Source organism: Salmo salar, chromosome ssa25 (assembly GCF_905237065.1).
Source record: "Salmo salar chromosome ssa25, Ssal_v3.1, whole genome shotgun sequence".
NCBI lineage: Eukaryota > Metazoa > Chordata > Actinopteri > Salmoniformes > Salmonidae > Salmo > Salmo salar.
Window position 1 is genome coordinate 53660401 of NC_059466.1, and position 14611 is coordinate 53675011.

Consider the following 14611-nt stretch of genomic DNA (forward strand, 5'->3'; position numbering starts at 1 on the left):
TACAGGTCGCAGTGGTGGGTGGTATATGGTGACAAAACGGATGGCACTGTGATAGACTGCATCCAGTTTATTGAGTAGGGTATTGGAGGCTATTTTGTAAATGACATCGCCGAAGTCGAGGATCGGTAGGATGGTCAGTTTTACGAGGGTATGTTTGGCAGCATGAGTGAAGGATGCTATGTTGTGAAATAGGAAGCCGATTCTAGATTTAACTTTGGATTGGAGATGTTTAATGTGAGTCTGGAAGGAGAGTTTACAGTCTAACCAGACACCCAGGTATTTGTAGTTGTCCACATATTCTAAGTCAGAACCGTCCAGAGTAGTGATGCTAGTCGGGCGGGCGGGTGCGGGCAGCGATCGGTTGAAGAGCATGCATTTAGTTTTAATTAGCGTTCAAGAGCAGTTGGATGCCACGGAAGTAAGGCATTGAAGCTCGTCTGGAGGGTTGTTAAAACAGTGTCCTAAGAAGGGACAGATGTATACAGTATGGTGTCGTCTGCGTAGAGGTGGATCAAGGAACCCTGTGGTACCCCCATAGAGACTGCCAGAGGTCCGGACAACAGGCCCTCCGATTTGATGCCAACCCAATCTTCTACAAAAGTGGAAAATCAATCATGAGCACAGGTCACGGGCACATTTCTTCTTCTTTGGTATAATGGTGTTCGCAACAGTTATATGTGCATTCCGCCACCTACTCTACAGGCGGATAATAAAGATCGGGAAAAGGGAAAAATGCAGGGTAATCTAAAAAATAAAATAATACATTCCATAAACTATCAATAACGAAATGTTAATTCAACTAAATAAGCTTTTCTGTTTTGTGTGATGGCGGGACATTTCCTGGCAACAGTAGTCCTTCTGCCTTTAAGTCTTGGAGGCTCAAAAACTTATCGGATGCAGATATGATGTCCAGCTTCTTAGAAACGTGTGTAGTACAATTAATAACTGTGGCTATAAATGCTCCAAAATCCACCTTCTTCACAAGAAGTGTATCCAGATCACTTGAATGACGTATAACATTTCGAACTGGTTGTGGTGCATCCGCCACCATGTCTTCTTCAGAACTGTTGCCACTTCAACGCTCTTCACCACCTCCACAGAGGAGATTTGCTGTACAGCCCTGATCCTTGACATTCAACCTCTTTCACTCTAACAGGGCATTCTGGGAATTCAGGAATATGATCCCCCACCACAGTTGAAACATTTTACATTTACAGACTCTAAAATAACATATTCCTACCGTCTGCAAACGCTTGGCACATGGACAAACTATTACACTTCTTGTATTAGATCAGGTTTTGCACAAATGCTCTTACAGCATATCTTATATATTCCAACTTTACATTGATGTGTATTTATCACCCTAACATAAATACTACAGATGAACTTGGGGTCAAACATCAATAATACAGATGAACTTGGATCCTTTCCCCCATTCTCCTTACAGGTCAAGTCACGTGCATTAACTACCCCTGGATTTTTTTTAACCTAAGATATTGATTATCAATGTCCATCAGGATGGCAGTGATTACACCTTTATGCAGTGCCCTGCTCTGAAAATCTAAGCTGTTCACTTCATGCGTTGATAATTTTGCGAGCCACAATGCACTCTCCTTTTGCTCTTTAGATACACACGATATCAACACCACTCCTGGTTACTATGACTACACGATATCAACACCACTCCTGGTTACTATGACTACACGATATCAACACCACTCCTGGTTACTATGACTACACGATATCAACACCACTCCTGGTTACTATGACTACACGATATTAACACCACTCCTGGTTACTATGACTACACGATATTAACACCACTCCTGGTTACTATGACTACACGATATTAACACCACTCCTGGTTACTATGACTACACGATATCAACACCACTCCTGGTTACTATGCCTACACGATATTAACACCACTCCTGGTTACTTTGACTACACGATATCAACACCACTCCTGGTTACTATGACTACACGATATCAACACCACTCCTGGTTACTATGACTACACGATATCAACACCACTCCTGGTTACTATGACTACACGATATTAACACCACTCCTGGTTACTATGACTACACGATATCAACACCACTCCTGGTTACTATGCCTACACGATATCAACACCACTCCTGGTTACTATGACAACACGATATCAACAACACTCCTGGTTACTATGACTACACGATATCAACACCACTCCTGGTTACTATGCCTACACGATATCAACACCACTCCTGGTTACTATGACTACACGATATCAACACCACTCCTGGTTACTATGACTACACGATATCAACACCACTCCTGGTTACTATGACTACACGATATCAACACCACTCCTGGTTACTATGCCTACACGATATCAACACCACTCCTGGTTACTATGACTACACGATATCAACACCACTCCTGGTTACTATGCCTACACGATATCGACACCACTCCTGGTTACTATGACTACACGATATCAACACCACTCCTGGTCACTATGACTACGCGATATCGACACCACTCCTGGTCACTATGACTACGCGATATCGACACCACTCCTGGTCACTATGCCTACACGATATCAACACCACTCCTGGTTACTATGACTACACGATATCAACACCACTCCTGGTCACTATGACTACGCGATATCGACACCACTCCTGGTCACTATGACTACACGATATCGACACCACTCCTGGTCACTATGACTACACGATATCGACACCACTCCTGGTCACTATGCCTACGCGATATCGACACCACTCCTGGTCACTATGACTACACGATATCAACACCACTCCTGGTTACTATGACTACACAATATCAACACCACTCCTGGTTACTATGACTACACGATATCGACACCACTCTTGGTCACTATGACTACACGATATCGACACCACTCCTGGTTACTATGCCTACGCGATATCGACACCACTCCTGGTCACTATGACTACGCGATATCGACACCACTCCTGGTCACTATGACTACACAATATCAACACCACTCCTGGTTACTATGACTACACGATATCAACACCACTCCTGGTCACTATGACTGCATCCACTTTTCCCAACGCCTTTTTCACCATCTTCTTCACCATCCTCGTGACTTCAAAAGGGTTTCCCAAATAAACATCCTTATCCAAAAAACGTAGTCCAACAAGCAACGATTCGTCAGACTCTTATTCCACAATTTTATCCCTTTTTGTTCCATTATTGTACTTCACTGTCGTCACTTCACTCATTTTTCTCGCTAACTGTACTCGACGTGCTTTCAACTTCAAACGACACTTTTGCTTCCCTCCTTCCTCCCACTACCCGCATTGGCACGTTTCAACCAGTCAAGGTTTGACAATAAGAATGTGACGTGCTTTTGTCGCCACCTGCTGGTTACTAAGAGGACAGGACAATCACTCCATAAATGGTCATGTTCCGGTTGCATGTTCCGGTGGCAGATGGCGCCAAAGCGTTGCGCTGGAGACGGACAGCCGCGCGCGCGCGTCGTTGCCATAACAACACAGTCGACGCAGGCAGAAACTAACGTTACGTTTAGTTCGCTAGCGTGTTAGTCAGCTATAGCCAAGATTTAAAATACATATATATTTTTTTTAAATTATTTGTAGCCTAAACATTTGTGTTGAAAGTGAGCTGTAGTTTCGTTTTTGCCTGCCAATAACGTTTTAATTCTTTGTTTTACTTTTTGCACCTTGCTTAAAGTTGTATGTAACGCTAGCTAGCTAACAGCTTGCTAACTGTTAGCCGGTTGACCGTTATTGTTTGTCAGACCTATTGAAATGGATGACCATGATTCCTCGGGCAGTATGGACAGCTTACTTCTCCAGCTAGGTACGTTTTCAACTTGGACCTTTATTCCACTATACCCTAACCATAGCTAGTGACTTACAGGAGTTAAATGGCTAACGTTGACTAGCTCGTTTACTAACTGGTTGGTTTTCTTTGCTGATTTACAGCTCTGCAAACCAGGGACATCGCTCAGAAGAGGGATCAGATCAATCAACAGATTCAAAGTAAGTGATGGTGCAGGCTCACAGAAGGCAGCTAGCGATATGGGGTGACTGGCTATCTCATGGTGACTGGTTCAAGCCCTGCTCTAGCTGATAACAGCTACATCGGTGTCAGAAATTGGATAATGTTAGTCCATCGCTTTTTATGTGAATTCTGCTCCACAGAGGACCATGGTACTTTTCAGCATGTGCTATAATGTGAAATGCAGACTGACCAGCCCTTAACCAACAGGTGTAGACCTTACAGTGAAATGCAGACTGACCAGCCCTTAACCAACAGGTGTAGACCTCACAGTGAAATGCAGACTGACCAGCCCTTAACCAACAGGTGTAGACCTCACAGTGAAATGCAGACTGACCAGCCCTTAACCAACAGGTGTAGACCTCACAGTGAAATGCAGACTGACCAGCCCTTAACCAACAGGTGTAGACCTCACAGTGAAATGCAGACTGACCAGCCCTTAACCAACAGGTGAAGACCTCACAGTGAAATGCAGACTGACCAGCCCTTAACCAACAGGTGAAGACCTCACAGTGAAATGCAGACTGACCAGCCCTTAACCAACAGGTGTAGACCTCACAGTGAAATGCAGACTGACCAGCCCTTAACCAACAGGTGAAGACCTCACAGTGAAATGCAGACTGACCAGCCCTTAACCAGGTTGAATTCTGGGGGAAAGTCAATGATATTATCTCTGTACTTATAGACCAAATATTGTCATTACATCCAATAGTGATTTTGCTTTGTGATTCATGAATTGCACTTGACAGAATGCCAGTGGAGATGTGGTTGGCAGGAACCACAGCTGCTAAGTGAAAGTATTGTATGAAGGTGGATTCCACCTCATCAGTTACCATTGCAGCAATGGCTGCTCACATTGATGGAAATTCTCCTTATGGAACTGCCCACGGCCAGGATTCACAGGGCCAGGATTCACAGGGAGGGCCAGGATTCACAGGGCCAGGGTTCACAGGGCCAGGGTGTATGTAAACTTCCAACTTCAACTGTATATTGTATGCGCAAAAAAAAAGAGGAAATTATATTATTTTTTTACTACCACAATTGTTCAGAGAAAGATATATTTTCTTTAACAAGTAATATAATTGTTTTCTCAAAAGGTAGGGGTCAATATTGTTGACACTGCTAAAGAATCGTATATAAATAAAGTAGAGTATATTTGGTCCCATATTCCTTACAGTACAGCTCGTGACTCTACAAACTTATTGGATGCATTTGCAGTTCGTTTTTAGTTGTGTTTCAGGTTATTTTGTGCCCAATAGTAATATAATATATTGTTTGATTTTGGAGTCACTTTTATTATAAATAAGAATAGAATATGTTTCTAAACACTTCTACATTAATGTAATGAATGGTGAATAATGATGAGTGACCAAGCTACAGAGGGTCAAAGATCATAATCCCAAGACATGCTCAACTCCCCTGTTATTGGTGATGGTGAGAGGTTAGCATGTCTTGGTGCTATGATCATTTACCCTCTATCTCTGTCATCATTATTCACCATTCATTCAGGATTATCTGTAATCATGGTAGCATCCACATTAATGTAGAAGTGTTTGGCTCCAAAATGACACAGTACATTATTTACCCTTGATATTCTATTGCATCCAACAAATTTGTAGAGTCACAAGCTTTATGTAGTCATTGCGTGCTAGGAATATGACCAAATACTACACTTTTGACCACATTATTTATAAGAATCTTTAGGGGTGTCAATAATTTTTTACCCCAACCTTTTTGAGAGAAAACATTACTTGTTAAAGAAAATATCTTTCTCTGGGCAATTGTATAAATTATAAATTTATAATCATATAAAATAATATAATGTCCCATTTCCTTTAGCATACAATGTAGCTCAGTATTTGAATTATTTATTTTATAGAGTCATTATTGCACATCCTTATCAGGGGGGTCGATAATTTGGGACCCCACTCTATATACATACTGTATATACAGAGCATTCGGAAAGTATTCAGACCCCTTGACTTTTTCCACATTTTGTTACGTTACAGCCTTATTCTAAAATGGATTTTAATAGTCCGTTCGTTCGTTCCCCCATCAATCTACACACAATAACCCATATTGACATAGCAAAGACAGGTTTTTAGAAATGTTTGCAAATTTATAAAATAACAAAATCAGGCAATATAACATTTACATAAGTATTCAGATCCTTTACTCAGTACTTTGTTGAAGCACATTTGGCAGCGATTACGGCCTCGAGTCTTCTTGGGTATGACGCTACAAGCTTGGCACACCTGTATTTGGGGAGTTTCTCCCATTCTTCTCTGCAGATCCTCTCAAGCTCTGTCAGGTTGGATGGGGAGCGTCGCTGCACAGCTATTTTCAGGTCTCTCCAGAGATGTTTGATCGGGTTCAAGTCCGGGTTCTGGCTGGGACACTCAAGGACATTCAGAGACTTGTCCTGAAGCCACTCCTGCGTTGTCTTGGCTGTGTGCTTAGGGTCGTTGTCCTGTTGGAAGGTGAACCTTCACCCCAGTCTGAGGTCCTGACCGCTCTGGAGCAGGTTTTCATCAAGGATCTCTTTGTACTTTGCTCCGTTAATCTTTCCCTCGATCCTGACTAGTCTCCCTGCCACTGAAAACATCCCCACAGCATGATGCTGCCACCACCATGCTTCACCATAGGGATGGTGCCAGGTTTCCTCCAGACGTGACGCTTGGCATTCAGGAAAAAAAGTGCAATCTTGGTTTCATCAGACCAGAGAATGTTTTTTCTTATGGTCTGAGAGTCCTTCAGGTGCCTTTTGGCAAACTCCAAGTGGGCTGTCATGTGCCTTTCACTGAGGAGTGGCTTCCGTCTGGCCAATCTACCATAAAGGCCAGATTGGTGGAGTGCTGCAGAGATGGTTGTCCTTCTGGAAGGTTCTCCTATCTCCACAGAGGAACTCTATAGCTCTGTCAGAGTGACCATCGGGTTCTTGGTCACCTCCCTGACCAAGGCCCTTCTCCCCCGATTGCTCAGTTTGTCCGGGCGGCCAGCTCTAGGAAGAGCCTTGGTGGTTCCAAACTTCTTCCATTTAAGAATGGAGGCCACTGTGTTCTTTGAGACATTCAATGCTGCAAACATTTTTTGGTACCCTTCCCCAGATCTGTGCCTCGACACAATCTACATTTCGAGTCTCATAGCAAAGTGTCTGAATTGTTACGTAAATAAGGTATCTGTTTTTTTTAATTTATTTTTAATACATTTGCAAAAATGTCTAAAAACTTGTTTTGACTTTGTCTTTATGGGGTATTGTGTGTAGATTGATGAGGAACAAATATAATTTAATCCATTTTAGAATAAGGCTGTAACGTAACAAAATGTGGAAAAAAAGTCAAGGGGTCTGAATACTTTCCGTAGGCGCTGCACAGGATGTATTGTATGAATGTTATGAATTTAAAAACTTGATAGAACAAAAAGAAGTGAGACGATCCTACAGTCTCTCAGGCCTTTAATAACATCACATCAAGGGCGGGCCATAGGTAACAATTTCTGTTGTGGTTGTCTGTTTTAGCTGTATGGTGTTCATGAATCCGTTTATTTCATTGTCTCACCAGTCGGCAAAGCCAATGTTGCTGACAAGAAATCCTACATCAAAGGGATCCAGGAAAACGTCAGGAAGCTTGAGGAGGAATCTCATCATAAGCAGAACATTGTGAAGCATCTCAAAGGCAATACGAAAAGGTAAAGCAAAATCGTTGTTGTGTTTTTTTTTTGTATGTGGGTCTTTATAAATAATGGGGCCATTGTGTGACATTGGAATCAACATTTCAAAATCGTTTGAAACAAAAACGAAAAGGTTTTTCATGCAGTTCCACATGTGTACTTTAGACTAGAGGAATGCAAGTGAATATATGCAAATTGGCCTATAACTATACATACTTTAAGCAGGGTTCATCAAGTCAAATTCAAGGACTTTCAGGGACTTTTTTTTAAGTACTTCATTATAATTTTCAAGGACCTCAATGTTGTACAATTGGTTTCTATAACTGTACATAATAATATAGAACCCCCCTCCTCCTCAATAGAAGGTAGACCATTACCACTTGAAGAATAAGGATATAGAACCTCCTCAATAGAAGGTAGACCATTACCACTTGAAGAATAAGGATATAGAACCTCCTCAATAGAAGGTAGACCATTACCACTTGAAGAATAAGGATATAGAACCTCCTCAATAGAAGGTAGACCATTACCACTTGAAGAATAAGGATATAGAACCTCCTCAATAGAAGGTAGACCATTACCACTTGAAGAATAAGGATATAGAACCTCCTCAATAGAAGGTAGACCATTACCACTTGAAGAATAAGGATATAGAACCTCCTCAATAGAAGGTAGACCATTACCACTTGAAGAATAAGGATATAGAACCTCCTCAATAGAAGGTAGACCATTACCACTTGAAGAATAAGGATATAGAACCTCCTCAATAGAAGGTAGACCATTACCACTTGAAGAATAAGGATATAGAACCTCCTCAATAGAAGGTAGACCATTACCACTTGAAGAATAAGGATATAGAACCTCCTCAATAGAAGGTAGACCATTACCACTTGAAGAATAAGGATATAGAACCTCCTCAATAGAAGGTAGACCATTACCACTTGAAGAATAAGGATATAGAACCTCCTCAATAGAAGGTAGACCATTACCACTTGAAGAATAAGGATATAGAACCTCCCTCAATAGAAGGTAGACCATTACCACTTGAAGAATAAGGATATAGAACCTCCTCAATAGAAGGTAGACCATTACCACTTGAAGAATAAGGATATAGAACCTCCTCAATAGAAGGTAGACCATTACCACTTGAAGAATAAGGATATAGAACCTCCTCAATAGAAGGTAGACCATTACCACTTGAAGAATAAGGATATAGAACCTCCTCAATAGAAGGTAGACCATTACCACTTGAAGAATAAGGATATAGAACCTCCTCAATAGAAGGTAGACCATTACCACTTGAAGAATAAGGATATAGAACCTCCTCAATAGAAGGTAGACCATTACCACTTGAAGAATAAGGATATAGAACCTCCTCAATAGAAGGTAGACCATTACCACTTGAAGAATAAGGATATAGAACCTCCTCAATAGAAGGTAGACCATTACCACTTGAAGAATAAGGATATAGAACCTCCTCAATAGAAGGTAGACCATTACCACTTGAAGAATAAGGATATAGAACCTCCTCAATAGAAGGTAGACCATTACCACTTGAAGAATAAGGATATAGAACCTCCTCAATAGAAGGTAGACCATTACCACTTGAAGAATAAGGATATAGAACCTCCTCAATAGAAGGTAGACCATTACCACTTGAAGAATAAGGATATAGAACCTCCTCAATAGAAGGTAGACCATTACCACTTGAAGAATAAGGATATAGAACCTCCTCAATAGAAGGTAGACCATTACCACTTGAAGAATAAGGATATAGAACCTCCTCAATAGAAGGTAGACCATTACCACTTGAAGAATAAGGATATAGAACCTCCTCAATAGAAGGTAGACCATTACCACTTGAAGAATAAGGATATAGAACCTCCTCAATAGAAGGTAGACCATTACCACTTGAAGAATAAGGATATAGAACCTCCTCAATAGAAGGTAGACCATTACCACTTGAAGAATAAGGATATAGAACCTCCTCAATAGAAGGTAGACCATTACCACTTGAACAATAAGGATTTTTTATGTCTTGCCAATGCTTTGATATTCAGATTATCACATTCTACAATATAATAATGTGGACTTGCTGACTAAATAAATTGGATGCATGGCGATGTATCTGTAGGCTATGAGGTCAACACAGACACATCCATGAATAGAGGTAGCTTATTTCACCATCACTGTTTTTATAATGAGAAAGTCACCAAAAAGCAGGTTCCCTTTTTAATGGAAGGATTTGTATGGAAAGCCAAGTTGAAGCCAACATTAGATGTTGTCGTCCTCATAATAACCACACGTGATTTTACCGCAACAGAGCAGGGCAACACCCTTCAATTGAAGCGGTGGGAAACAAACGAAAGTGACGACATTCGGGAAGTATTCAGACCCTTTGAATTTTCCCACATTTTGTTACGGTACGGCCATATTCTAAAATGGATTAAATCATTGTTTCCCCTCATTAATCTGCATACAATACCCCATAATGAAAAAACAAAAACTGGTTTTTAGAATTTTATGCAAATTAATAAAAATGTAAAAAACGGAAGTATTACATTTACATTAAGTATTCAGACCCTTTACTCAGTACTTTGTTGAAGCACCTTTGGCAGCGATTACAGCCTCGAGTCTTCTTGGGTATGACGCTACAAGCTTGGCACACCTGTATTTGAGGAGTTTCTCCCATTCTTCTCTGCAGATCCTCTCAAACTCTGTCAGGTTGGATGGGGAGTGTCGACGCACAGCTATTTTCAGGTCTCTCCAGAGATGTTAGATCGGGTTCAAGTCCGGGCTCTGGCTGGGCCACTCAAGGACAATCAGAGACTTGTTCCGAACCCACTCTTGCGTTGTCTTGAATGGTAGGCCACAAAAGCTCACAGAACTGGACTGCTGAACCACGTAGCGCATAAAAATCGTCTGTCCTCGGTTGCATCACTCACTACCAAGTTCCAAACTGCCTCTTGAAGCAACTTCAGCACAATAACTGTTCGTTGGGAGCTTCATGAAATGTTTTTCCATGGCTGAGGAGCCTCACACAAGCCTCAGATCAACATGCGCAATGCAAAGTGTCGGCTGGAGTGGTGTAAAGCTCGCCGCCATTGGACTCTGGAGCAGTGGAAACGTGTTCTCTGGAGTGATGAATCACGCTTCACCATCTGGCAGTCCGACGGATGAATCCGGGTTTGGCGGATGCCAGGAGAACGCTACCTGCCCCAATGCATAGTGCCAACTGTAAAGTTTGGTGGAGGAGGAATAATGGTTTGGGGCTTTTTTTTCATGGTTTGGGCTAAGTCTCTTAGTTCCAGTGGAGGGAAATCTTAATGCTACAGCATAGAATTATATTCTAGGCGATTCTGTGCTTCCCACTTTGTAACAACAGTTTTGGAAGGCCCTTTCCTGTTTCAGCATGACAATTCCCCCTCACAAAGCGAGGTCCATACAGAAATGGTTTGTCGAGATCAGTGTGGAAGAACTTGACTTGCCTGCACAGAGCCCTGACCTCAACCCCATCGAACACCTTTGAGATGATTTGGAACGCCGACTGTGAGCCAGGCCTAATCGCCCAACATCAGTGCCCGACCTCACTAATGCTCTTGTGGCTGAATGGATCAAGTCCCCGCAGCAATGTTCCAACATCTAGTTGGTACCCTAGTTTATAGAAAGACCCATGTACAGCCAGGCCTGTAGTGTAGGTTGGTACCCTAGTTTATAGAAAGACCCATGTACAGCCAGGCCTGTAGTGTAGGTTGGTACCCTAGTTTATAGAAAGACCCATGTACAGCCAGGCCTGTAGTGTAGGCTGGTACCCTAGTTTATAGAAAGACCCATGTACAGCCAGGCATGTAGTGTAGGTTGGTACCCTAGTTTATAGAAAGACCCATGTACAGCCAGGCCTGTAGTGTAGGTTGGTACCCTAGTTTATAGAAAGACCCATGTACAGCCAGGCCTGTAGTGTAGGCTGGTACCCTAGTTTATAGAAAGACCCATGTACAGCCAGGCCTGTAGTGTAGGTTGGTACCCTAGTTTATAGAAAGACCCATGTACAGCCAGGCCTGTAGTGTAGGTTGGTACCCTAGTTTATAGAAAGACCCATGTACAGCCAGGCCTGTAGTGTAGGCTGGTACCCGAGTTTATAGAAAGACCCATGTACAGCCAGGCATGTAGTGTAGGTTGGTACCCTAGTTTATAGAAAGACCCATGTACAGCCAGGCCTGTAGTGTAGGTTGGTACCCTAGTTTATATAAAGACCCATGTACAGCCAGGCCTGTAGTGTAGGTTGGTACCCTAGTTTATAGAAAGACCCATGTACAGCCAGGCCTGTAGTGTAGGTTGGTACCCTAGTTTATAGAAAGACCCATGTACAGCCAGGCCTGTAGTGTAGGTTGGTACCCTAGTTTATAGTAAGACCCATGTACAGCCAGGCCTGTAGTGTAGGTTGGTACCCTAGTTTATAGAAAGACCCATGTACAGCCAGGCCTGTAGTGTAGGTTGGTACCCTAGTTTATAGAAAGACCCATGTACAGCCAGGCCTGCCCTAGCTTTGGATTGCATTCACAAAACATATCAGAGTAGGAGTGCTGATCTAGGATCAGTGTTGCAGTAGATGATAATGAACATCATTATATAGACAGGGGGGACCTGATCCTGGACAGCACTCTGAGACACTCTGTAAATACAGGCCCTGCTGTGGATTCTTGTATCATGGTACCCCCCTCTCTTGCAGTCTAAAGGGAACTAACAGCCTCCTGCTGCAGTATGAGAAGACGCTGCAGGCTGAATTGGAGAGGAGACGAGACAACTGTAATGAAGACATGTAAAGGCCTACATTTTGTCTTGACCTTTATTTACATCATGGTCATTTACAGTGAAAAAGCACAGAATAATTAGACAACCCCTACCACTAAATCAGTTATACGTAGTCCTCCAATGTGTCTGCTGTAGGAAAGTGTATCAGGAGAGAATGGAGTGCTACAGGAAGGTTTTCCAGCAGCACAGAGAGAGTTACTGCCAGAACCCTCTGGCCAAGCAGCTGCTGATGATCCAGTCAGAAAAAGAAGAGCTTGAAAGCAGGATTAAAGCTTGTGAGGACCAGATAACAGCCAAAGAGAATTTACTAGGTAACTACTGGGACAATGATTCCTAACGGTAAACACAAGCACTGCTGACTCATCTTGTCTACTAGTCATAAAGCCCTGGATGACTTCATTAAAAAACATTTATTTATTTAACTTGGCAAGTCAGTTAAGAACAAATTCTTATTTACAATGACGGCCTAGGAACAGTGGGTTAACTGCCTTGTTCAGGGGCAGAACGACAGATTTTTACCTTGTCAGCCCTCCACTCTAACCACTAGGCTACCTGCCCCCCCTACACTCTAACCACTAGGCTACCTGCCCCCTCTACACTCTAACCACTAGGCTACCTGCCGCCCCCTACACTCTAACCACTAGGCTACCTGCCGCCCCTACACTCTAACCACTAGGCTACCTGCCCCCCTACACTCTAACCACTAGGCTACCTGCCCCCCCACACTCTAACCACTAGGCTACCTGCCGCCCCTACACTCTAACCACTAGGCTACCTGCCCCCCTACACTCTAACCACTAGGCTACCTGCCGCCCCTACACTCTAACCACTAGGCTACCTGCCTCCCCTACACTCTAACCACTAGGCTACCTGCCTCCCTACACTCTAACCACTAGGCTACCTGCCTCCCCCTACACTCTAACCACTAGGCTACCTGCCTCCCCTACACTCTAACCACTAGGCTACCTGCCCCCTCTCAACCACTAGGCTACCTGCCTCCCCTACACTCTAACCACTAGGCTACCTGCCGCCCCTACACTCTAACCACTAGGCTACCTGCCCCCCTACACTCTAACCACTAGGCTACCTGCCGCCCCCTACACTCTAACCACTAGGCTACCTGCCTCCCCTACACTCTAACAACTAGGCTACCTGCCCCTCTAACCACTAGGCTACCTGCCTCCCCTACACTCTAACCACTAGGCTACCTGCCGCCCCTACACTCTAACCACTAGGCTACCTGCCCCCTACACTCTAACCACTAGGCTACCTGCCTCCCCTACCCTCTAACCACTAGGCTACCTGCCGCCCTACACTCTAACCACTAGGCTACCTGCCTCCTCTACACTCTAACCACTAGGCTACCTGCCCCCCTACACTCTAACCACTAGGCTACCTGCCGCCCCTACACTCTAACCACTAGGCTACCTGCCTCCCCTACACTCTAACCACTAGGCTACCTGCCGCCCCTCCACTCTAACCACTAGGGTACCTGCCGCCCCTCCACTCTAACCACTAGGCTACCTGCCCCCCCTACACTCTAACCACTAGGCTACCTGCCTCCCCTCCACTCTAACCACTAGGCTACCTGCCGCCCCTCCACTCTAACCACTAGGCTACCTGCCCCCCCTACACTCTAACCACTAGGCTACCTGCCACCCCTACACTCTAACCACTAGGCTACCTGCCCCCCCCACACTCTAACCACTAGGCTACCTGCCGCCCCTACACTCTAACCACTAGGCTACCTGCCCCCCTACACTCTAACCACTAGGCTACCTGCCCCCTACACTCTAACCACTAGGCTACCTGCCGCCCTACACTCTAACCACTAGGCTACCTGCCTCCCTACACTCTAACCACTAGGCTACCTGCCTCCCCTACACTCTAACCACTAGGCTACCTGCCGCCCCTATACTCTAACCACTAGGCTACCTGCCCCCCACACTCTAACCACTAGGCTACCTGCCGCCCCTCCACTCTAACCACTAGGCTACCTGCCTCCCTCTACACTCTAACCACTAGGCTACCTGCCACCCTCTACACTCTAACCACTAGGCTACCTGCCGCCCTC

The 14611-nt window shown here is 43.9% G+C and overlaps 1 protein-coding gene across 2 annotated transcripts in view; it reads left to right on the forward strand.

Annotated features, from left to right (window-relative positions):
* Positions 1-3542: 3542 nt before the first annotated feature.
* LOC106586959 (uncharacterized) overlaps positions 3543-14611 on the forward strand; it is a 35045-nt gene continuing 23976 nt past the window's right edge. For both annotated transcript variants that reach the window (XM_045707905.1, XM_045707904.1), the window contains exons 1-5: positions 3543-3855; positions 3981-4037; positions 7617-7743; positions 12455-12544; positions 12673-12848. In XM_045707905.1, the coding sequence (XP_045563861.1) occupies positions 3804-3855; positions 3981-4037; positions 7617-7743; positions 12455-12544; positions 12673-12848 (502 nt within the window). In that variant the 5' untranslated portion in view covers positions 3543-3803. The remainder of the gene's footprint in view (positions 3856-3980; positions 4038-7616; positions 7744-12454; positions 12545-12672; positions 12849-14611) is intronic.